Source organism: Melozone crissalis, unplaced genomic scaffold (assembly GCF_028551555.1).
Source record: "Melozone crissalis strain CALT ecotype California unplaced genomic scaffold, PUWL_Pcris_2 ptg000026l_1, whole genome shotgun sequence".
Lineage (NCBI taxonomy): Eukaryota > Metazoa > Chordata > Aves > Passeriformes > Passerellidae > Melozone > Melozone crissalis.
The window spans coordinates 5,712,901-5,739,135 of NW_026535804.1; the positions used below are offsets into that span (position 1 = coordinate 5,712,901).

Below are 26,235 nucleotides of genomic sequence, written 5' to 3' on the forward strand. Positions count from 1 at the left end.
GCACAAGGAAAGGCTGGCAATGTGCTGTCATTATGCAGGGCCTTCCTGAATGGTGTAAACAGTACCAAGAGGTGGAAATTTGGGGATAAATGCAAGTTCAGGGCTCTGACATCAATCAAGCAGCGTTTCTCTCACTCACAGCAAGGTATAAAACAGCCTGAGGCTGATGCAGCAGACTGCTCCTTTCCCAGAAATGAACATGCAAAAGCAAAGTCACGACTAAGAATAGAAAAAAACAATAAAATCCACACTCAGATTAATACAAAATCCCAGCTTTCCAGTCCCCATAATGCAGTTCTCAAAAGATTTTAGCTTGATTCTCCATTACACTTGGGTTTATATAACCATTAACTCGCAGCAAAACGCTTCCAGCTCAGAGCAGTGTATTTTACATCCCTTATATTCATTTCATACTTGTACAGAAAATTACATAAAACACAGAGTATTCAGCCCAGCAGATTGCATTACTGCCTCTGCCAGAGGCTCACTCCAGCTCCTGTCTCCTGTCTGAGCTCCAGTTTCCTTTCACAGGGGGAGGAGGAAGGAGAGAAATAAATCTTTGCTGTGCCTCCCATGGGGGCTGCAGATTTGGTTTGGTTCACTAATATTTCTAAAATGCCTTGAAATGATTACCCAGAGACAAAAGTATGATGCAGATGGTCTTGCAGAGCCCAGCCTGCCCCGTGCTGATGCCACAGATGCCAGCCCCAGGTGGCTGAACCCCAGTGCCCAGCAAGGGACATGGAGAGGGGGTGACCAGGGGACTGGGTGATTGAATCAGTCAAGTCTCCATTGGAGAAGATGCTTTGATGGTGGTGCTGTGATATGCTGGTTAAAAAACTCCAGAAAAAGGGGAAATTGGGGTAAAGGAGTGATCCAGGAGCCATTTAGCCCTGCAGTGCTGCCCTGATTGCTGCTGTCCCTGCTTCCCTGGAGGGGACACCCAGCACTGCAGTGTGAGCTGCTGCCCAAACCTCCTGAGGGATGCCAGGGACCAGAGCCTTGAAAAATCAAACCAAATCCATCCTATGCAATCCTCCCTGCAGTTTTACTTCCACTGGCCAACATGACACAAAGATTCAGTCCCCGCCCCAGCGCTCACCACACTCCTTGTGCCCCAAAGCAGTGCAGTGACCAGCGCCATGCCCTCACCACCACCCCAGGGCTGGCAGAGCACCCACCTCACCCTAGCAAGGGTTTTTGTGATGCTTCTGTCCCAAACTGCCACCTCTCCTGCCAGGAGGAGTGGCACAGACTGATGTCACAATGTCCCCTGCCCTGCAATCCACAGGAGGCTGGCTGTCACTATGATATTTTCTGAAAAATGCCTTTGCCAGGATTTCTTCTCTTGAGAAGCCGAGAAGCCTCAGAAAAGAAATGTAAACAATAATTACCTGATTGTTTTGGAATGTGGCTTGGAGATCATTTACTAACAGGTGTATCTTTGGTTTTATGTGAATTGTGTTGACTTAATGACCAATTTTAATTTAGTTGTGTCAAGACTCTGGTCAGTCACAGGTTTTTATTATAATTCTTTTCTAGCCTTCTGTCTGTGTCCTTTCTCTATAGTTTAGCATAGTTTTAGTACATAATTTCTTATAACACATAATATATATAATATATAATATATAATATGTAATATATAATATGTAATATATAATATGTAATATGTAATAAAAATAATATATCTAAAAGAATATAAATAATATTTATATGAATAATATAATTTAATGTGAAATATAATATAATATAATATAATATAATATAATATAATATAATATAATATAATATAATATTGTGGTGGTGTTCGCAGGGGTTTCAGGATGAGGGAAGAGATGAGAATTTTGACTTTATGTTTCAGAAGGTTGATTTATTATTTTATGATATATATCATATTAAAAGAAAATTATATATTAAAACTACACTAAAGAATAGAGAAAGGATTTTATCAGAAGGTTATAGGAATAGAAAGGAATGGAATGATAATAAAATCTTGTGACTGACCAGAGAGTCTGAGACAGCTGGACTGTGATTAGCTATGAATTAAGAACAACCACATAAGACCAATCAAAGATGCACCTGTTGCATTCCACAGCAGCAGATAATAATTGTTTACATTTCATTTCTGAGGCTTTTCAGCTTCTCAGGAGAAAAGATCTTAGCAAAAGAATTTTTCATAAAGCATGTCTGTGACAATAATATCATATCATATCATAATAAATCAGCCTTCTGAAAACACAAAGTCAAATTCTCATCTCTTCCCCCATCCCGAAGGCCTCACAACAGCACAGCTGCCTGGCACTGACTGTGCCCACCCACCCCAAAGTGCCCTGGCCTGGTGCCAGCAGCCCTGGGAGGCTGCAGGGTCACACAGCACCCATGGCATGTCCCCTCTGGGCACACAAACCAGCCAAGGGCCAGCTTGGGTGGGCACTGTCCCCGTGTGTCCCCAGAGGAGCCAAGGGCTGAGCTGCACCCAGCAGCCTCCCAAAACAATCAGGATAAAAGCCTCAGTCACAGCCATCAGGAGATGAGATGAGAGCTGCTCAGAAGGAGCTGGAACAGCAACAAACCCCTTCCTGCCCAAGAAGAAAAACCCTCCTTGCCACTCTTCTGTTTGTCACCACAACAAACCCGTTCTTGCTGTGTGTGGCAGGGAGGGAAGTGAGGGGGGCTCTGCCCACCTGGCACCAGCACAGCAGCTGGGTACAGACTGCTGGTGCCACCAGAGGGGTGCCAGGACCAAACCCTGCAGGTGTGAAATGAGAGGTGGCCAGGACACATCCCCATCCCTGGGAAGGGCATGACAGCCCACAGAGAGCTCCCCTGATGGAGCCTGACCCCCACCAACCAGGCACAGCCCCCCAGGAACTGAACCCAGACCCACTGACTCATTTTACAGGCTCCAAACAGGCTTAGCCTGGATTTCGGGTCACTTGGCTTGCTGCTGAAGACCAAAGGGGTGCCAGAGTCCACTGCAGCAGGAGAGGACAGGGAGGTTGGAGAGGGAAAGAGCCCACATGATATTCTTGCAGAAAGATGCTGCCTTTAATATCAAAGTCAGAAATGTGAATATCTGGAGTGGTTATGGGCTCTGAAGTCTCCATTATTATTTTTGGATTTATGACATGTCCCCATCCAGGTTTTTGTGGCTGCTGTCTCAGTCCTGGCTCCTGGAAAAAGGGCTGAGCAGTTCCCTGCAAGGAAGGGCAGCAAAGCAGAAATTAAACCAGCACCCAGTGAGGCCATGGGGCACCCAGAGGTGCCAGGTTAATGCCTGGCACTAATTTAGCCCCAGGTTTGCTGGCTTGTATTGGCCATGGTCACTCAGAGCTCTCAGAGCTGACCCAACACATCCCAGAGGTGCTTCCCACTCACTGCCCTGCCCCAACCCACCAAGGGGCAATGAGAATGGAGTGCGGCACTTTAGGTGGGTCCCTTGCTGAGGGAAAGGTGCTGCCAGGACCTCGGGCACTGGGAAGGGCCAGCAAAGAGCTCCAGGCACTGTGCTTGCAAAACCAAAGCAGCTGCCCTGGCTGGTGCAGGGAGCCATCCCCTCCCTGTCCCTGCCCACCCAGGCTCCTCTGCAAGGCCTCTGTATGGTCAGCACAGTCTGTGCTCACTCTGCCCAGGGCTGGAGCTCACCTGAGCCAGCCCTGGAGCCTGCCCTGCTGTGACACCCCAGGGACACTGCCCAGTGCCACAGCGGGACACACAGCCCAGCCCCAGGGACACTGCCCAGTGCCACAGTGGGACACACAGCCCTGCTGTGACAGCCCCAGGGACACTGCTCAGTGCCACAGCGGGACACACAGCCCTGCTGTGACACTGCCCAGTGCCACAGTGGGACATACAGTCCTGCTGTGACACTGCCCAGTGCCACAGTGGGACATACAGCCCTGCTGTGACACTGCCCAGTGCCACAGTGGGACATACAGCCCTGCTGTGACACTGCCCAGTGCCACAGCGGGACACACAGCCCTGCTGTGACACTGCCCAGTGCCACAGTGGGACATACAGCCCAGCCCACCCTGCACAACACAACTGCAAACAACAACCTCTGGATGATCCTACAGCCAAACCAGGGCCAGAGGCCATCCCAGAGCCCACTTCACATGGACAGAGAGATCATCAATTCTTCCCTTTCCACTCCTTCACTACCTTTTTATTCCCAAAGAATTAGATTTACACAGGGAAAAACCCAGCCCACAGCAGCAGGTACCCAGGGCTGTGACCAGGCAGATGCAGGTTTTTGACTCTGTGGCTCGAAGAGCAGCTCTGCAGGGGAAGACACAACTTCTGCTGGGGAAGACACAAAACTTCCCTTCCCACAGGCACCTTCCTCTGGCTCCTTCCTCTCCCATCACAGGAGGATTTGGCAGAAAACTCCCATCCAGCCCGTCCTTTTGTCTCAGGTAGAGAAACACAGATGTGGAATAAGAGAGAGAACACTCTGAAGTGGCTGTAAAGCCCAGCTTTGAGGGTGTCAGAGGTGATTTGCTGTCTTGTAGGAGCAGCTCTGGCTGTGCCCACACCGAGCTGGCCACAAAGAGCTCCAGGAGAAAGCAGTCACTGTTTGACTTTTTGTGGACAGCCCAGGAAATCCAACAATTGAGGAGCTTTGCTTCACTCCCAGGGCCGGGATGATCCAAGATGGAAATAGGAAAGATCTTTTTGCGTTTCCTTTTCCAGGCATTGAGCCCTGGCACACCAGGGACTGTTAGTCACACGCTCAGCTCCCTGCCTGCAGCTCATCCTGCAAACCCTTGGGCTGGGCTTGGGGGACACACCTTGGACCTGAGAGAGACACACGAAAACAAAGCACATCCCATCTCCAAGGCTTTCCAGCCTGCTGGATTCAAGGCACATCACCCACACTGGCATGCTCCTGCTAATATTAGCCCGGGGTGAGTCCCAGCATGTGCAGCATGCAGCTGCAGCTGCTCCAGGGGCAGCAGGAGCGGGGCCCTGCACAGCCCAGGGGTGCAGCACGGCCATGTGTCCCACAGTCATCCCAGGCATCTGCTCAAGGAGGTTCTAAGGATGAGTCTGTGAGTTTTGTGCACGTAGAAAAGTCTATTTATAATGCAGAGTCCTCCTGAAAATGAGCGGGGTGATGATTTTTTGGTGGCACCGGGACATAACTTAGCATGAGTTTGTACCTCATTGGGACAAAGTCCGCTGGTGAGATGCTAAAAATACCCTGCACTGGGTGGTGGGAGAAGTGTCTGAAAAGTGTGCAATAATAAGGAAAAGTAAATAAATAAAATGGCCAGAGAAACCCTGTGATCAGCAGTGTCATGTCCTGGCAGGGCTGGAAAATCCCCACCCAGCTCCACAGCACTGCCAAGGCTCACCCACAGCCAGCACACATTCCCAAGGGAGCTGGGCTCTGAGCAATGGGAAAATCAGGGATTAGGAGCCATCCACAAATGCTGTCTCATGGTTTCTGCCAGAGCAAAGCTGCCCCCACACAGAACCCCTGGGAACCCTCCTGCCTCTCCACACACTCACAGCCCCACTCAGCACTTCCAGCAGGCACAGTTTACACCCACTGTGACAATTTGTGTTTCAACATTACAGGGAAACTAATCTGGTGCTGATTGACAGCACTGGCAAAGGCAAGGAGTGCTTGGCATTGGGGCTCTGCACCAGAACCTGCCAGCAAAAACACACCCCAGTCACCCTGGCACGAGGGACTGGAGCAGATCTCCCCTGTCTCACCACCAGGCAGCAGAAACCGAGTGCACAAAGCTCTGGCAGGATGAGGAGTTCCACGCTGTGGGATTATCTTTGTGCAGCATCACAACCAACCAAAGCTGTCCGCAGGAGCATCACCCCTGCACAGTGGGGCAGCATTTATGGACACCAGCACTCCCACATCACCAGCCTGGCTGGGTCAGGGAGCTCTGGGCTGCAGGGACCGGCACCTCACCAGGTGGGTTCAGCACTGCAGCCTCCCCTCCCTGCAGCTCAGGCTCTGTGCTGAGACCCTGGGGAGCTGAGGGACCCAGAGCCCCCTCAGAGCAGAGGTGAGCCTGGGAAGCACTGCTGGAACCACAGCTGAACCAGCCACACTCCTGAAAACCTGCCAGGATCTATAAACCCAGGGGCAGAGATGTCATTGTCTGTAAATACCGGCAAACCACAGACCTAGTGATGCTCTGTCCCATTAGAGACAGGGAAGCTTTTGTCAGATAAGGGGGATCAGAATCAGAATGGCTTTGGCTGGGAGAGACCTCACAAATCATCTATTCCCAACCCCTCTGCCATGGGCAGAGAGCACTTTCCACTAAACAAAGCTGCTCATGGTCCCATCCAGCCCGGCCTTGAACACTTCCAGGGATGGGACAGCCACAGCTCCTCTGGGGCAGAAGAGGACTGGCCAGTCCTCCCTGGACTTTTCTAGTGCCCTCCTCTTGCAGGACCTGCTGGTCAGTGCGAGATGGGCACTGCGAGCATCCCCATCTCAGCACTGGGCACAAGGAAAACACACCCTGCTGCACTCTGTTTTGCTCTCAAACGTTGCTTTAATCTGGAAATTGAACTGGAATCAAGTACCTGGCGCTGCTTCCCCCTCCCCAGGGGCCCCTGCAGCCTCCCCAGGCTGGCAGCTCCCCAGCCAAGGCTGCAGCTCCCTGCCTGCTGCAACACAGCAGGGACAAGGAGCCAGGCAGGGATGCTGGGAGGAAAACTGGCACGGATGCTGGGAGGAAAACAGGCAGGAACAGCCAGGGTGGCTGGGGAGGGCAGGCAGTGTGACTGCAGGGAACAAAGAGAGCTCGGGATGCTCTGCTCTTGCTGCTCCGTGGTGTTTTTTTGGCAGATCTCTGCTGCTTGGCCAGGGGCTGTGTGAGGCTGAGGTACCCACCCAGCAGTCGGGAACACTGCATCTCCTGCCCTGCGGGCTGCAGATTAATTGCTGCTTTTTGGGAAGCTGCTGTGCCAGGCTAGGAGCTAATTAAATTGTGAAACAGTAGCCCGGATCCCTGCTCAAGGGCAAGGCCAGACCTTTTGGCTTCAGACACACGGAGCTTTCCCCAGCCTCTCCCTCTGCACAGGCAGGAACTGCTAAGTGCTCCACAGACTGAAAATAAAGGCAGGACAGAGCTGCTGGGTGCCACAGAGGAACACGCACAGCCCAAACAGGGCCCACAGCAGAGCCTTTACCGTATCCGAGTGGGGAATTACTCATTCTTCAGAGATTTAAATGCAATTGGGGCAGCAGAGGGAAGTGGTAATTACATCAGCTCGCAGCCCTACGTGGGGAAGCTCAAGGACAGTCACAAAGGCGCCCTTGAACCCAACGGGGCGGCGGATTCGGGTCACTCTGTGTCCCAACACTTGTTAGTCCCAATCTGCCCGAGGGACGTGACTTCCCTCAGCCTCCTGCACTGGGGAGAGCCCAGGGGATGCCAGGGGAGGTGACCGTGGCCAAACCCCGGGGCAGGGGATGCCAGGGGAGGTGACCGTGTCCAAACCCTACAGCAGGCACCGCAGGGACCCCAGCTTTGCCACCCGTTTCCTGCCTGACCTGGAAGAGGAACCCCGGCTCTCGGAGCCCCCTCGGCTCCCCAGCAGGAAAACCAGCAGAGCTCTGCTTGCCCAAGGTCAGCCCGGCTTCTCCAGGAGGCGGAGGAGCCTCAGCCTATAGCGCTGCACACGCAGCCCCTGGATAAGCTTTCACCGCGCGGCCCCAACATCTCCGCTATTTCGGATTCTTTTTTTTTTTTTCTTTTTTCTTTTTTTTTTTTTCCAGAAACCGCTGCACAAAGCTCCGCTTGGGTCGCTGCCAGGACGTGCAGGGATGGATGGAGCCGCTCTTCCAAAACTCTGCTCGGGAGGAAGATGAGCTCCCTTCGAGCCGATCTCTCAACGCCTGCTCCAGGCACGGCCCCCCAGCCCTCCTCTGCCTCTCTCTCACTCCCAGACCCATCTGGCAGCAGCACGCTCCCCGCTGGCTTATCTCGCTTGGAAAAAGCAGAATACCAGGCGAGAGGAGCGGGGGAGAAGCCGTCCCGGTCCGCACGGGCAGATCCTCCAAGGGCGCTGGAGCTCTGCCACGGGACAACAACTGCAGAGCTGCCGCTGCGGGGATTCGGGAAAGTGGGATCGTTATCCGCATCCCAGGGCTGGGTTTGCACCCCAAAAGTGGGAATCAACAGAAGGGGCTTTCTTTTCAGACTTTCACTCTGGTCTGGTGTTTTCAGCTGAAAAAAACTACATAAATGAACACGGGAAGGGCAGGAAAGGAGAAACATCCCGTAAGACCCTGCCTTGGCAGATACACCAGCGGCCGCAGCCGCTCCGGACAAAAGGCACCGACAGCCCTGGGGATGCCTTCCTGGGGCATCCCGCTCCTTCCAGCCCTCCCTACCCGCGGGGCGCCACCCCAGCCTGGCCCAGGACCCCACCGGGGGCTCCAGCGGTGCGGGGAGGCTGCGGCAGCCGAGCCGGGGGACGCCGAGCCCAGCTCAGCCCTCTCCGCTTTCGGCTTCAGACACACGGAGCTTTCCCCAGCCTCTCCCTCTGCAAACGCAGCAACTAGTAAGTGCTCCATAGACTGAAAATAAAAGCAGGACGGCGGCTCCTCCCGGCTAAACCCCAAAAAGCGGCCGCTCCCTCCGTGGGTCCCCCTTGCAACCCCCGCGCCCCACCCACCTTCGAAGTCGGAGATGATGCCCTCCAGGTGGGCGCTGACGGCCGGGTCGGCCATGGCGGGGCGCGGGGCGCTGCCCCCGGCTCCGCGGTGCGCGCTGCGGCCGCGCGAATGGCGGAGGGCGAGCGGCTGCGGCCGCCCCCCGCCCCGCCGGGCAGCCAGCCATGCCCCCGGCCCGGCCCAGCCCGGCCCGGCCCGGCACGGCCCCTCGCCGCGCACTGGCTGCTCCCCACGCCCGTCACGCCGCCCCCTCCGCCGCGCCGGCCCCTCCGCGGGGCGGCGGCCGCGACCCCCGCCCCGCCCTGGTGTGCGCCCCGGGTTATACCGCGTCCCCCGGGTTATACCGCCGTGCCCTCCGCTCGGGGAACACACTGGGGAACCAAGCAGCGCTGCCCCACGGAGGGTTGAAGCGGCCCCACACGGGTGGGTCGCTGCCCCGATGTTCTGGGCACCCCCGGGCTGTGCCCCATCCCCCGGGCCCGCTGTGCCCCTCGGCTCGGGGCCCCCACGCTGGGGAACCAAGCAGCGCTGCCCCACACGGATGGAAGCGGCCCCAATGTTCTGGGCACCCCCGGGTTATACCGCATTCCCCGGGCCCGCTGTGCCCTCGGCTCGGAGCCCCAGAGACGGGGAACAGGCTGGGGAACCAAGCAGCGCTGCCCCACGGAGGATGGAAGCGGCCCCACACCGGTGGAAGCGGCCCCACGGAGGGTGGGTCGCTGCCCCGATGTTCTCCGGCGCTGATGGAGCCTTTTCGCTTCTCGGTTTAGCCTTGTTTGGAAAGGGACAACTCGGCCACGCTCCGTTTTGCGGTTGCTCGAAATCAAACCGGCGCTGCGTTAACAAACCGCTGCCGAATCCAAGCAGCCCTGCTCTGGAAAATCAGGGCTGCAGGAAGGAGCAGAGGGGAGGCAAAACTTGCCCCGATGCTGAGCCCAGCGCTCGGTGCTGCCACGGCTCCCTCCGCTCCAGCCCCAGCCAAACGCTCTGGCACCGACACCAGCCCCGTCCGTGACACTGCTGCCCCTTCCCCACCTCTCACACCCTCCCAGGTTGAGCATCTCGCTATCTGATGCTTCTCCCTTTCCGGTGTTGATTCAAATCCTGCCCTCTTGACCCTCTTTTTTATCCTCCCCGCCCTGTGTTTTAATAGCATCATTTTAAAGTGATGATACCCCCTGAAATGTGTCCAGGCACATCAACAGGAAAGGAAAAATGAATGGGTTGGGCTTTCAGTCCACTTGGGGTGAGCCATAAAGGAAAATGATGTAAAACAGCAGTACAGTTACTGCAGAAAGTATGAGCTTCACCACAGACGTCACCCTTTTAATTTCACACATTTTAAGTCTGCAAACACCACAGACTCCCCCAGAGTGTAAATGAACCAGAAAATGAAACCAACAGTACCAGTTTCCCAGACTCAACCAGCTCCAGATTCTCCACACTGTCCAAGGAAAGGCATTACTTGAAACCATGAGAAGTGTTTAAATAACCTTGAGAGCAGCTTTACAACAGAGGTATGATATTTTAGGACAGGTACAGTGGGTTTCCTCTCCTCTGGCAGGCAGCAGTGCTCAGCTCTTTCATTTTTTGCACTCCTTGTGGTGTCACAAACCACCAGAGCAGCGTGGGGAGGGACAGCTCTGCATCTCTCTGCATCACAAATGCAAACAAAATTGCCTTTCCTGCAATACAGTGCCTGTAAAACTCCTTGGTGCCACCCTGGCTGAGCACCACCTGCTGTTCTCCATGGCTTGGAGGAGAACAGGAATGGCCATGGACCTGTGGCTCCTGTGGCACTGAGCTCAGCACCCGGGTGCCAGCTCCCTGCTGTCCCCACCGCAGAGGGCTGGCCCGTGTCACCGGCATTGATTTTTGAAAGAAAGTGTCTTTATTTTTCCCCTCCCAAGCAGTCTTATGCGGGTCACATCAGCAATCCATTTCCAGCAGGTAAAAATGTAGCTGTCAATAATTAACTTTGTTACTGAGCGAGAAAAAAGTCCTTCTTTGTTAAAATCATGGATGACTCGCTGACTGGAAGAACAGAACCTGGATTATTAGCCTTTTACAAAATCTGTTAAACATCCTGACTGCAGCTTCATCACAAAGTTGTAGAATGGGTTTGAGCAGGAAAAACCAAAACAAAACAAAAACTAAGCAAGACAACCTAAAAATCCTCATTGTAAACAAGACTTTAAAAGAGCAATACCAGCAATCTGAGGAAGGACCAAGCTCATTTTTTGATGTTCAGAACCTACCCCCTTGCAAATCCCATAAGATTCAACATGACAGCCCCTGCTTTGCTTGGAGTTTGGTGGCACTCTCTGAGCTGTGGTCACACAGGGATTGGGGTGATGCTGTGATGGGAACTCTGTTTTTGAGGTCAACAGGAGGCAAGAAGAAATAAACCACTAGAAAAAACCTCAAAACCTTCTTGATGGACTGTGGTGGGAGCATCACAATGACGTCTGGTGGAGCTGGTGAAGGAGCTCAAAGCACTTCAGCAGAAGAGGTTGGGGCAGTTTGGGTCAGTCCCAGCTCCCTGGGTCAGTCCCAGCTCCCTGGGTCACTCTATGTTTCCCAAGCAAAGGCAATTTGGGTTATGTTATCATCCTGGATCTAATAAAAGTTTAGCAAATCGAGCAGCCCAGAGGCGAGCCCCACGAAGTGTGAAATAAAATATCCGGGCTAGAAGTAGGAGTTCCTTTTCATTAAAACCAGCTGGGTCATATTGCACTCATGTGCACCTAAGGCACTGAGAGGGGAAGAGAAAGATGGAAAATTGCAGCAACTGAAGAATAACAAGAATATCCAGAGCTCTAACAGTAAATATTTAAAGCAGCAAGGTATGTAAACAGCTCACCTCATAGCACATACCCCAAACTCCTGCTAGAAGAAGAGGAGCAAGCTTTCCTCCAGGGAGATAAGCCCATCCTTCTCTCTTTTGGAGACTCTCTTGCCCTTTTATCTCATTGAGCCATGTCAGAAGCACAGCTTTGCAAGAGCATCAGCCCAGAAAAACCATCCCCAAGCTGCACATAACCAAGCTCCACTTCACCTGGTTTTCTACCTGCATCCTCAACCCAAAAGCTTATGTTTAGCCAAATCCTTCTTCTACAAAGGCAGGCAACCCTGGGAAGCTTCTACAAAGGCAGGCAATCCTTCTCCAGAGGGATGGAGAACCTGCCTCCTCCTCTGGAACTGGGTTTTGGTCAGCATAGCACCAGTGTGTGCTGTACTGTTCAGCCAAACACAGTTTGACACAGCCCCTGCTTTGCCTTTTCCCGGTAGATCGAGGAGATTGAGGACCCTGAGACTTCTCCTGATGAAAGATCTCCCACAGTGATCACATCACCTACACTGCCTCAGATAAACTAATCAGGTTCTGCTCCCTCTGTCCTTGTGGCAGGGATTTTCTTCAGTCACTTATCCGCCCTTCCTGCTCCTTCCCCCAGACACATCACAGGTGTTTGTAATTACATTTTAATTTTTATCTGAAAAGAGAAAGAGCTCCCTTTTCAAAAGGAGGAGAGCAGATCACATCTCTTCTATCCCTTGCTGCTCCCCTTGCTCACACAACCAAGGGTCTCACTCACTGTTTTTACTGTACCAGGAGCCTCACCTCAAGCTCCTGCTTTGATAAGACCTTTGGGATCCTCTGCACAGCAACTGCTGCTCAAGATAAAATTCCTGCTCTCCAAAGCACTGGCTGCTGGAGAATTTTAGGTAAATATTTTCCTTGCTGTGTTACATTACAGTAGAAATATTTCTTGTTTCATTACTACACCAGGCCATCACTGACTGCCCAGCCCTTTCTCCTTCACCATCACTCTGCTCTTCAGATGAGCAAGAAACTTCCTGCGAAGTTGTTTTATTGGCCTAGAAGTGATTTCCTGCCCCCAGAAAGGCAGTCTGTAAAATCTGCTGAGCACTCAGTTACAGGTACCAAGATAAAAATGGATGAAAAGAAGCTTTAACCCTTTTCTCTCTGGGTGCTTCACCCCTGGGCTCAGGGTAAAAGGAGGGATGTTCCTCAACATCCTGCTTCTCCAGATCTCAGCTCAAACTCCTCCAGAAGCAGCCAGGGCTGGTCACACCTTCTAACCTGGCGTGGGTGTGGGGGATCACAAAGCCACCAGGCTTAGAAAGGAGATTTCAAGGAGAAAAGAATCATAGGAGAAAAGAAAATCATAAGAGAAAAAAATGCAACCAAACAAGGAGATGGCAGGTATCAGCTTCAGAAGATCCTTTAACAGGCCAAGGCAGAAAAGGGACTTTCCTATCCAAAGCCATTTCAAGCAGCACTCTGCACTTTCCTTGCAGGCTGCTAAGAATGCAGTTTTTCAGGCAGATTTTCCTCCTCCCACAAGTCAAGGTTTTTCTGAAGCTCTTATCAGTCTCACAATCTGCTGCAGTCATGAGCATCAGGCTGGGTTAGATGGGGCCGTGACTCATTGTGGCTACCTGAGCCTTAAAGTATCACCTACACAGAAATGAGCAATTGTGAAGGCAGCTCTGAAGACCCACAGGATCTTCCCCTTCCTCCTCATATGTTAATTAGAAAACAAAACTCTTTATTGATTATGGCCGCTTCCACCCCATGCTTTGAGGCTTACAGACCAAAATGACCATGTAGCAGCAGCTAAATTTCATTATTGTTAACCACTCAGTGTTTCTTTGAGAGCACAAACACCTTTCCTTGCTGCTGATCTCAGGTGAAAGCTCCTCCCCAGCCTTTCTGGGAAGGTGCAGGGGATGGGTGGAGGCACCTGCAGTGTGAGACACCAACCCCAGAGTGCTCAGGGCATCACTTCCAGCTCAGCACCAAGGCAGGTGGCAGAACCCAAGAATTCCTCTGGCTGCCCTAGAAAACTCAAGCCCCTGCCCAAGGAGCTCAGAGACCTTGGCACAGAGCCCAAGAGCCCTGTGCCTTTGATTTAGCCCTTGGAAAAAAACAATTACCGACCTTATATGAAGAATTACAAGCCATGAAACTTTAAATAAAATAATAGTGGGTTTATCACGAAGTAAAAAATAAATTTTAAAAATTTTTAGAATGAAAGTTCAAGAAACAAAATAAAATAATCTGAGCATGTCCAGCCTTTCTCCTTCTTAGCCTCCACCTTCTGCTGTGATTGTTGGCACTTTTAGATTAGTTTAGAATAAAAGCTCACTGTCTAACATAAGTAATAAGTATTAGAAAGTAATTGTAAATATTGTACACGTAGTTTTTAGTATAAAAAAATGACTGCCCCAGAAGCTAGCAAAGTGCCTCAGACTGTCTTGCTGAGCAGACCTCAGCAATACAAGAGAATGAATTTTATAGATAAGAAACAATAAACAACCTTGAGACCAAAAAATTAAAAGCTCTGACTCCTTCTTCCACCACCGGGCTAAGAAAAGAAACTTTCTAACCCATCTGAAGTCACTCTGAGCAGCAGAAGATCCCGAGAGGCAGAGTCACAGGGAGACAGAGATTTACATCACCCCAAGGTGAAGGAATGGTGAAGCTCTTCTCACAAACCAAAACCAAAAGTTGTTACCATCACCTTCCCCTCTGCTCCTTGCAGTGCTGAGTTCCTGCCCCTGCCCCAAACCCACCCCTGCACCCAAACCCACCTGGGAGAGATGCAGCCATCTCCACGTGACAGCTGGGGAAACTGAGGCACGGGACAGATGTCACTCAGCAGCAGGGAGCTGGCAGGCCATCCCAGCAGGGCAGGGAGCAGTGCTGGGAGCCCCTAACCCTTGGGAATTGCCCCTAACCCTTGGGAAGTGCTGCTGTCCCTGCCTGGGGACGAGGGGACTCCGGAAGGAAAATCAGCCACGGCTCCCATCCCCTCTGCCCGTGAATTCGTGGGGATGAGGGAACAGCCCAGCCCTGATGACGCAGGAATTGTCACCAAAAGAGGCTCCAGAGGATCTTCCTGCTTCCCCAGGGTGGGAAACACGGGGAGGACAGACACTGGTCACACTTCCCTTCCTCCGCAAGGAAACCGAGAGCATGGGAAAAGCTAAAATAATTCTAAACAGGGTGGCTAATTTGAGATTTCTGGATAACAAACTTATTTATTTATTTATTTATTTATTTATTTATTTATTTATTAACATGCTGTTGGATCTCATCCCTTAGTGCCACAGAGCGGGTCAGGTAACTTTGAAAAGTGGATAACAGGAAAAAGACAAAATCTGGAAGAATGGCAGAAGGGCAGCATTTAAAGGGCTTTTAATAAAGAGTTTGCTCATGAAAAGAGCCTCAGCACAAAGGACTTCACTGTCCCTGTAGGTCCCAGCATGGCCACAAGCCACCAATGTCACAAAATTAAAGTGAGTAACTCCTAAATTGTATTAAATTTGAGACTTTTAGCAGCAAGGGAGGAACCATTAGAGCTCCCTCATGAGCCATCCTGGCTGCCCAGCATCACTCACACCCCACAGGAGGGTGGAGAGGGGATGGGGCTGCCAGAAACATCACCCACAGATGCACTGCAGGGAAGAGCTGCTGTGGACAAAGATCCCCTTTGCCAAGGGAGCAAAAATACCCCAATCCAACCCCAAATATGGTTATGGTATAAATGGATCAGTAAGAGTGGACCTGAGAAGATTTTAAAGGGATAAGGTGTAAAGAGACTGATGTGAAATCAAGGGAGCAAAAGGCCAAAGAGGTTTCTGCTGGTAGGAAATTAAAGAAGGCACGAGGAAGGAGAAGGTCCCTGAAGCTTCTCAGATATTCAGTGTACAAACAGAGCACTCAGCAAACTTGGTGTTCTGCAGCTGAGGTGCCCCATGGGGGCTGGATGGGTGAGGAACAAGCACAGACAACCACAGCCTCCTCTCCCCCCCCAGCACAGATGCTCAAGAAGATGAAGATCAAGGCTTGCCTTCCTGTCAGCTTTAACCCCATTAAATCAGCACACAGAGGAGGACCCAGCCTGCTCTTCTCAGAGCAAGGGATGCACCAGGCGTGGTTCCACGGAGCAGGGCAGGGGCAGCACCAACACCCTGGAAACAGAGCTGGGTCTGTCCTGCTCCCACTGTGCTCATCCCTGATGCTCCCAAACACCTCCCTGGGATTCATGGGGTCACCCAGGGCTGAGGTGGGATTCAAGCCAGGCACCTGATCCCAGGGTGTGCCTGCAGGGAGGATGCTGTGGGTCAGCACCCTCTGGGCTGGGCTGGGGGGCACAGCTCTGCCCCTCCAACCCCCTCCCATGGATCTGAGCCTCATCCCCTCCAAGGAGCAGCCACCCGGCCCCCTGACTGTCGGGATCTTTAGCTGCTCAGAGTGACCCCGAGATGTGTTAGAAAGTCTCTTTTCCCAGCCCAGTGGGCAAAGAATGAGTTGGAGCTCTTCAGTTTTTGGTCTCAAGGTTGTTTATTGCATTTTATCTATAAAAAATTTTCTCCTGCCCTGCCAAGTTCTGTCCAGCAGGACAGTTCCAGGCACTCTGCCTGCCCCCAGGGCTGTGTTATGTCTTTATACTAAAAACTACATATGCAATGTTTACAATTACTTCCCAATACCTATCACCTGTGTTAGACAGTGAGCTTCTACTCTAAACCAATCCAAAAGTGCCAACATCACAGCAGAAGATGGAGGCCAAGAAGAAGAAGGAGAAAGGCTGGACATGCCCAGTTCCCTCCATCTTGCCCCCTGAACCCCCATACCAAAAACCCCAAAATCTACCTTTTCACCCCTTGAAAATTCACTATTATTCTACCTAAACTGTTGTGCCTTGCTGATCTTCATCTAAGGTTGGTAATTTGCTCCATGGGTCATAATCAAAGCCACAGGAGTTTTGGGCTCCGTGCCAGGGTCTCTGAGCCCCCTGGCAGGGTCCTGCCCATCCTGGACAGACAGAGGGATGTCCTGGGTTCCCACATCTGACCTGGTGTCACAGACATCTTTTATGAAAAATCCTTTCCTTAGGATTTTCCCTCCTGAGAAGCTGGGAGGCCTCAGGAACAAAATGTAAACAATGGTTATCTGCTGCTATGGAATGCAACAGGTGCATCTGTGATTGGCCCATGTTGGATGTTTGTAATTAATGGCCAATCACAGTCAGCTGGCTCGGACACAGAGCCCAAGCCACAAACCTTTGTTATCATTCTTTTCTATTCTATTCTTAGCTAGCTTTCTGATGAAACCTTTTCTTCTATTCTTTTAGTATAGTTTTAATATAATATATATTATAAAACAATAAATCAAACCTTCTGAAACATGGAGTCAGATCCTCATCTCTTCCCCAATCCCAAAACCCCTGTGAACACTGTCACAACCTGGAGCTGTGCACGCACAGCTGGGATCACTGCAGTGCCAGCAGTTCCATGCCAAGGCAGTGATTGTGGCCATGGTGCTGCCCCCAGGGACATCATCCCGGGCTCCTGGGTGTCCCCATGGCACTGCACCCCCGTGCCCGGGAGGGGAATGCCAGGGAAGGGAAGCTCAGCTCCCTGGTGTTGGTTAAACAGCAGGGCACGCTTGCAGAGGAAGGAAATGGAAAGAGGATCAGGAACCGCATCTGCCTGAACCTCAGGCAGTGAAAACAAACTCAGTCTCAAGCTCTTGTTCTTCTCAGTTTCAGGTCAGGCTTTTTTAAGCACTTGGGAGGTGCAATTTAGTATCCAAGCAGAAAAGCGACTTAATTACTTTAATTATTTTTTAAAAAAATAATTATTAATTACTGCTTTTTAGCATTAAAGCCAAATGGCACAGAACTCAGTGTCTCATGACAGCACAGATGTTTTAATAGAAACAAGAGGCTTCAGAAACTTCAATGCTCATCCTTAATGAGTTTAACACACACAGGGCTCAGCACGTTTCCTTTGGAAAACCTTCCTGCGTGGTTGGCTCCAGGAGGAATTGCAGTGCCTGGGCCTTGGGGCAGGGAACTCCTTTTCACTGGTGGTTACAGGGGGGAGGAGAAGGTGAGGGTCAGTCAGAACACTGAATCCCTTGGAAAGAGGCTGTTTCCAGCACTGTCAGCTTCCCAGCAGCCCCTAACTGGGGAGAATTTGCAGGAATAAATAAACTGGCAGTGCTACAAGCACAGTGCGCTCCACCTCCAGATGTGAATGTCTCATTTCCACGTGGTGGCCAAGGAAGGGCTGGAATCTCCATCCCAGGGGAGGAGGTGGGCACAGGGCAGCCCCTCCACAAATCCCACACATCCCAGCTGCCCTGGGCACTGTCCCTCACCCTCCAGTGCTCCCCATCCCTGTCCCATCACACAAGGCCACCAGACCCCTGTGGCCTCTCGGGTTTTGGTTGATAATTGCTGCCCCAAGATGTGCAGGATGTCTCTGCTTTCACCTGCAAAACTGAAGAACGAGTCTGGACTCTTCACTTTTCAGTCTTGAGGTTGTTTATTAATTCTTATCTATAAAATTTTCTTTCTGCCCAGCCAAGATCTGCTCAGCAGGGCAGCCACAGGCACTCTGTGTTGTCCTTTTATATTACAAACTATGTATAACATATTTACACTTAATTCCCAATACCTATCACCTGTGTTAAACAGTGCACTTCTACTCTAAACCAATCCCAAAGTGCCAACATCACTGCAGAAAATGGAGAACAAGAAGAAGAAGAAGAAGAGGAAGAAAGGCTAGACACGCCCTGATTCCTCCATCTTGTCCCCAAAACCCCCACACCAAAAATCCTAAAATTTACATTTTCACCCTGTGATAATTTTATTATTACACAAGTCAAACCTGTGTGACTTTCAGGTGCTCATACAAAGCTGGTAACTTGCTCCAGGGGTCAAAATCAAATCCCCAGGTGTTCTGGGGACCCTGACAGGGTCTCTCAGCAACCCTGGACACCCAGAGGGATGCACTGAGTTCCGACACCGTGGGACCCCCCTAGTCCCACTGCAGGGCAGGGATGAGCTGGGGAATCTCCTCTGGCAGCCCCTGCTGCTCCCTCAGACACAGCTTGCGACCTTTTCAACCCAAAACTTTCCAGCCATAAATTTACCAGCCTCATGGCAAGAAACTTGCTTTGCTTATGCTTCTCCCCTGCTTCTCAGAGAGCCATTTCCAGCAGCCCCCAGTTGTTTCTCCCCACTCCTCCGAGGTATTCCAGGCACGCAGCAAAATCTGCTGTAGCTCAAAGACCCTAAAACTCCCTGGAAAGGTTCACAGGCTGCAGGTCAGGCCTCAGGGGCAGCTGGACCTCCTGATCTCCTTGCTTACCATCAAAAGGATTATTATTATTATTATTATTATTATTATTATTATTATTCCTCCTTTCTGACATAAAGCAGTTTGATAAGAACAATTCTCACAGGCTGCAGGTCAGGCCTCAGGAGCAGCTGGACCTCCTGATCTCCCTGCTTACCATCAAATTAATAGTAATAACAACATTATTATTATTATTATTATTATTATTATTATTATTATTATTATTATTTCTGAGGTGAAGCAGTTTGATAAGAACAATTCCCAGATGGAGGCACAGCCCCACACCCACTCAGCTTCCTCTTGGCAGCATGGACACGGTGTGGGAGCTCACTGCACAGCAGGAGCAGGACACAAGGGCAGGGGGAGAGGAAGGAGAGGAAGAATGAGCACAATTTTCCTTTCCTTTTAAAGGTTTTGGCAGACAGCAGTGAAAGCACCAGAGGGGATGCCGAGGTGTGATCATCAACATCCACAAAGCACCAGGCACCACTGGTGGCTTCTCTTTGCTCCAGCTCCAGAACAGGGATGGGGAAGGTGCACAGGAGGACAGGAATTGCTGTCACAGTCCATGGGGTGTCCCCATGCAGGTGGGAATGGATGTCCTGCAGTGATCTGACCAGGGGAAACATCCTCAGCTCCACCTCAGCTGCCTGGGAGAGCCTGGCAAGTCTGACATGGGCACACAGAAGTCAGGCAGGATTGGTGCTGCTCAACTGCTCAAGGAGTGCAAATGGGGAAGGGATGCAGCACCCTGGGGAGCAGCTGCCCTCAGCACGGGCAGGCTCTGCCTTGGCTGTTACAGCTCATTAAAACATTAAAAGTCTGTCACAGCCCTCTCAGACCTGCACAAAACACACCCAAGGTAACTCCCACTAACCAGAGCCCAGGATAACCCCAGACACGTCCAAAGCAACTCTCACTAACCAGATCCCAGGATAATACCAGACATATCCAAGATTAATTCCCACTAATCAGATCCCAGGATAACCCCAGACACTTCCAAAGTAAATTGCACTAACCAAATTCCAGGATAATCCCAGACACATCCAAAGCAACTTCCACTAACCAGATCCAGGATAACCCCCCAGACACATCCAAGGCAATTCCCATTATCAGACCCCAGGATAATCCCAGATATATCCAAGGTTAATTCTCATTAACCAGATCCAGGATAATCCCAGACACATCCAGGGTAAATTGCACTAACCAGATCCCAGAATAATCCCAGACACTTCCAAAGTAAATTGCACTAACCAAATTCCAGGATAATCCCAGACACATCCAAAGTTCCTCCTACTAACCAGATCTCAGGATAATACCAGATATATCCAAGGTTAATTCTCACTAACCAGATCCCAGGGTAACCCAAGACACATCCAGAGTAAATTTCACTGACTAAATTCCAGGATAATCCCAGACACGTCCAAAGCAACTCCAACTACCAGATCCCAGGATAATTCCATACACATTCAAGGTAACTCCCACTATCAGATCCCAGGATAATCCCACACACATGCAATGTTAATTTTACTAACCAAATTCCAGGATACCTCCCAGACATGTCCAAAGCAACTCCCACTAACCAGATCCCAGTATAATCCAAGGTAAATTTCACTAACCAGGTCCCAAGATAATCCCAGACACATCCAGGGTAAAACCCACTATCAGATCCCAGGATAACCCCAGACATGTCCAAAGAAATTCTCATTAACCAGATCCCAGGATAATCCCAGACACATCCAATGTAAATTCCACTAACCAGATCCCACAATAATACCAGACATATCCAAGATTAATGCCCACTAACCAGATCCCAGGATAACCCCAGACACTTCCAAAGTAAATTGCACTAACCAAATCCAGGACAATCCCAGACACGTCCAAAGCAACTCTCACTATCAACTCCCAGAATAATCCCAGATATATCCAAGGTTAATTCTCACTAACCAGATCCCAGGATAACCCCAGACACATCCAGGGTAAATTCCACTAACCAGATCCCAGAATGATCCCAGACACTTCCAAAGTAAATTGCACTAACCAAATTCCAGGATAATCCCAGACACATCCAAAGCATCTCCCACTAACCAGATCCAGGATAACCCCAGACACATCCAAGGCAATTCCCATGATCAGATCCCAGGATAATTCCAGACATATCCAAGATTAATTCCCACTAACCAGATCTCGGGATAATCCCAGACACTTCCAAGGCAAATTTCACTGACCAATTTCCAGGATAACCCCAGCAGGATCCAGTGATGGATGGAGCCAAGCTCTGCTGGGCACCACTAAAGGAACCACCCTGAGCTGTGGTTCAAGGGATCTGTCCTAAACACAGGAGGCAGCCCAGGAGCTCAGATCCAGCAGCTTTCCTGCAGGAAAAGCATGGCAAGGGGAATGGCAGAGCCCCTCCCAGCAGGTCTCCACACCAGCTTCTGTTCCCCAGCCTTGCAGACACCCAGCACTGCCTACTCAGCATCTTCTGTAGATGCAGAACTTTCACAGCTGATTTAAAGCCTGAAGTAAAAATAAAAAGCAATGAGTCAAAGTTTTTAGGGGAATTCCCTTCAGTTTCCTCTCCCTTTCCCCTGCTCAGCCCTGCAGACCCTGCCTGAGGTTTCCCTGCTGCAGGGCACTTGTCCCTGTGGTTGAATCATTGCTGCAGGACAGGAGTGCTGCTGTCACCAGCCCCTCAGGCTCACCCTGCCTGCTGGAGCACACTGTCACACACCCTGAGCAGCACAACACCCCCAGCCTGCCCCAGTGCAGCTTCCCAAGAGCCACAGCTGGCACACACAGCTGGGCTCTGGGCATTTCAGCCTCTAGAGACAAAGGAGGATTGAAAAAAATAGGAAAAAAAAATCAACTGGGAGATGTGCTGCAAGCAGGCCAAAAGCAGGGGCCATCCAGTGCTTCCCTAAATGGGAAAGAGGCCCTTGAGCAGCCTGGGGACAGAGCAGCAGGCACGGAGAGAGGGCACCAAGCCAGCAGGGAGAGGGGGAGATTTCCAGCAAGAGAAACTCCCACTGGCAACCCCCCAAGCAGCAGAAAAACCCTGAGGATGGGCTGAGTTTGCGGGGCTGGAACAGGGCAAAGCTCAGGAGCTGAGGGACACAGCCCTCCCTGGGCACTCAGCACCTCCTCCCAGGGCACTCAGCCCTTCCTGGGCACAGGGCACATAGCACCACTCTGGGCACTCAGCCCCTTCCTGGTCACTCAGCACCTCTGGGCACTCAGCACCTCCTCCCAGGGCACTCAGCACAGCCCTCCCTGGGACTCAGCATTTCCCTGGGCACTCTCTGGACACTCAGCACATCCCTGGGCACACAGCCTTTTCTGGGCACAGAGCCTTCCCTGGGCACTCAGCACCTTCCTGGGCACTCAGCATTTTCGTGGGCACACAACACATCCCTGGGCACTCAGCACCTCCTCCCTGGGCACTCAGCCCTTCCTGGGCACAGGGCACATAGCACCACTCTGGGCACTCAGCCCCTTCCTGGTCACTCAGCACCTCTGGGCACTCAGCACCTCCTCCCTGGGCACTCAGCATCTCCCTGGGCACTCCCTGGGCACTCAACACCTCCATGGGCACTCTCAGGGCGCTCAGCACATCCATGGGCACTCAGCTCTCCCTGGGCACTCAGCACCTTCCTGGGCACTCAGCACCTCTCTGGGCACTCAGCCCTGCCTGGGCACTCAGCTCTGGCTCTGGTGTTTGCACATGAGCACAGCAGAGCTCAGATGTGCTGAAGGAGCAGACCTGGCCCTGCTGTTGGCCTGCTTGCAGCACATCTCCCAGTTGATTTTTTTTTCCTATTTTTTTCAATCCTCCTTTGTCTCTGGAGGCTGAAATGCCCAGAGCCCAGCTGTGGCTCTTGGGAAGCTGCGCTGGGGCAGGCTGGGGGTGTTGTGCTGCTCAGGGTGGGTGACAGTGTGTTCCAGCTGTCCAGCCAGGGCTGGGCTCTCTCTCTGCCCAATTTTCTGTGCCCATAAACCCCCATGGCCAAGCCCAGCAGAAGGGGAGCAGGGCAGATTCTCAGCTCCATGTGCCACAGGGAGGTCGTGTTTATCTCTCCTGCCATCTCCAGACTGCAGGCACACTTGTCACCCCATCAGCCACTTCCCTTTTAATGAACTCAGCATTTCTGGGCTTTTTTTTTATTACTTCATCTTCCCAAGTGCCCATAATAACCACACCAGCTCAGGAAGCACTGGACTTGATGTTCCACCAAAAGAATTAAGCTGCCCTCTTTTACGAGAAGTTAAAATAAGGTAGAAACTCAATCTGAAATGTTTTTTCCTTATAAAGGAATGACAGGAGGAAAGGGCTGGATGCATTAAGCATCAGCAGGGACTGGCAGTGTCTATAAACTCAGGGGATGTTGTTATTCCCACACAAGTAATCCCAGACAGACCAACACAGCCAGGTTTACCTTGACACCAGGGAATAAACTGCCAGCCCTGGGCTCTGCCCTGGAATAACTTGAATAACTTCCTTCTCCCCATACCTCCAGAAAAAAGCCCTGCACCACAGAACTCCCAGGCTGGTTGGTTCAATAACCAAATGAAATTCCTGAGGGACAAATAAAAGAGCCCTGCTGCCTCCTTGCAGCTCTGGGGGCCCTGGGGAGCATTCTCTGTGCCTGGCCTTGTCAGCAACACCCTCCTGCCTTAGCAGGGACACTGTGTGCACCAGCTCCAGCCACAGGTGTGCACATCCCTGCTGGTTCTTCTGCTCCTTTTTCTGCCAAAATTGGGATTAAATGCACAAGATGGATTCAGATGTTTGTTAGTTCTTATCTCTGTCACAGTCTCACAAACCATGAGTTCTACAGCACTTCACCCTAACAAACTAAAACTGGAGCCCCATCTCTCTCTACAAGACCTTTGAAGGATAAACTGTCCAATTAAGAAATGACACCTCAATTATTTTTACTTTTAACCCAATAACCAACCACCTGTGGCCTGCAATGAGGACTTTTTAAACCAATTGTACAAAACCACCCAAATCCATGGAGGAGAAGGAGAAGGAGAAGGAGAAGGAGAAGGAGAAGGAGAAGGAGAGAAGGAGAAGGACCAGCCTCTGCCCTAAAACCTCCATCTTGCTCTATATATATTACCATATTCTAAAACCTTAAACTCTAAGTTTCCCATCCTGTGATATCATACACTTCCATTCAAACTCCACACCCACAATCCCAGTTCTGTCATTCCATTTTGGAAGCTTCTCCACAGCCTCAGGTCAATGCAGTGTTCTCTTGGGGGTCAGTGCCTGTCAGCACAGAAAGTCTGAAATTCTCAGCGACCAGGGTTCCAGCAGCTCAGCCTCTCTGCCTGTGAGGCCACAGGGCACAGATGTGACCCCTGGATGGGCTGTACAGGTCTCTGAGCAGTGTTGAAGACCATCAAGTTGGAGAGCAGCCTGTTTGTTGTAGAGAGTTGGACTAGATGTCCTTCAAAGGTCCCTTCCATCCCCACCAGGCCAGGATTCCATGGCAGGGCACAGAAATGTGTCTTCCTGCCTAAGAGTCTGCTTGAGATGAGCCCCATCAAAGCTGCTCACACAGGAGGAGCTTCTCCCCACCTCTGAGCTGATATTACACATTTCTATTTAAACTACACATTATAATCCCAGTTCTATCATTCCATTTTGGAAGCCTTCTCCATGGCCTCAGGTGAAATGCAGTGTTCTCTTGGGGGCCAGAGTCTGTCAGCACAGAAAGTCTGAAATTCTCTGCAGCAACCAGGGTTCCAACACATCCCAACCAAGGCCATCTCTTCTGCTCCACTTTAGGAGGTGCTTTCCAAACAAATCTCCACAGGGGCTGCTTGGAGCTTGGGACAGCCCCTCCTGCCAGCTGGAGGGCACACAGCAATCCCTGCAGTGCAGGGATGTGCTGACAGCCCAGAGCAGCCCTGGGCTCTCACCCAGAGCCTGGTGACCGGGGCAGGAGCAGGGCTGGGCTGTCCCCAATGTCACCATCCTCTGAACAGACCAGGCACTCAGACAGCTCTGGAAAAGGATGCTCTCGTGCAGCTCTGAGGCCAATTTGCACACAAACAGGCAATTAGCTGGAGAAGGAGATGCCCACTTGGTCCCTTGCCAGTCTGGAGACAGATTTAAGACACGCGGGAATTCAATCTCCGGTCCAGATATCACTGTGGCCAAACAGGCCACCTCCTCTGCTGGGCTCTGGGAGGGCCTCTGGCAGCACAATAAAAGGAGTATTTAGCTTGAAAAAACTGGAGGCCAAGGAGGCATTTTGCAGCCAAGCTCCATACAAACACATTGATAATGCTGCTAGCATGGGGCTGGGAGCAGCGAGGCTGCACAGCAACAGCAGGCCTCTGTGTGCCTCAAGAAAGCTCCTTTCTTGCCCTGCACATGTTTAATCCATGATCTGTGTCTGCTGCCAGCCCCAGTCGTACCAAAACCTGCTCACCTCATCGGTCTTCTGCACATACAGGGATGTGAGCGAGGCAGAACCACAGGGCTTGCTCACCAACCCCTCTCTGCTCTGTGCTGTCCTGCTCTGTGGTGAAACCTCCACTCCATCCTCACCAAAAACCTTCGGTATTTATCATCATCATCATCATCATCATCTGTGCTGTCCTGCTCCACAGTGGAACATCCACTCCATCCTCTCCAAACACCTTCTGTGCTGTCTTGCTCTGAGGTGAAAACTCCACACTGTTCTCACCAAACACCTTCTGTTTTACTACTACTATTATTATTATTATTATTATTATTATTGTGTGTGTGTGTGATATCACAGACTAGAAAACTTAGAGTTTAAGGGCTTAGAAAACAGTAATATATATATAAAGCAAGATGGAGGTTTTAGGGCAGTGGCTGCTCCTTCTTCTTCACCTTCTTCTTCACGGGTTTGGGTGGTTTTGTGCAATTGGATAAAAAAGTCCCCATTGCAGGGCCAAGAGTGGTTGGTTATTGGGTTAAAAGTAAAAATAATTGAGGTGCCATTTCTTAATTGGACAGTTTAGCCTAAAAGGCCTTGTAGAGAGAGAGATGGGGCTCCATTTTTAGTTTGTTAGAGTGAAGAGCAGTGGAACTCCTAGCTTGTGAGACAGTAACACAGATAAGAGCTAACAAACATCTGTGTCCTAACAAGAAATACCACCTCACACATTTAATCCCAACCCTGGTAAAAAGAAGTTAAGACTCAACACTGGGGGACAATCTAGCACCAAATCTCAGGGTCATCTCTTGCTCACAGAAACTTTCCTGCCCCCATGTCCCCCCTGCACCTCTCAGAGAGGGGCTGTCCCAGCTCTGTGGGCAGGAAACAGCCTCAGCAGCCACAGGATCAGAGCATCACAGAATTCACAGAATTCACAGAATTCACAGAATGACCAGGTTGGAAGAGACTTTC

The 26,235-nt window shown here is 51.1% G+C and overlaps 1 protein-coding gene across 3 annotated transcripts in view; it reads right to left on the reverse strand.

The window, feature by feature from the left end:
* Window positions 1-26,235, reverse strand: part of SEPTIN9 (septin 9) — a 334,469-nt gene that overhangs the window by 291,264 nt on the left and 16,970 nt on the right. Inside the window, exon 1 of one of the 3 annotated variants that reach the window (XM_054278867.1) lies at window positions 8,662-8,723. The exons of the other annotated variants lie outside the window; for them this stretch is intronic. Coding sequence (XP_054134842.1) covers window positions 8,662-8,716 — 55 coding nt within the window. The 5' untranslated portion in view covers window positions 8,717-8,723. Of the gene's footprint in view, window positions 1-8,661; window positions 8,724-26,235 lie in introns of those variants that run through there. 3 annotated transcript variants of the gene reach the window in all.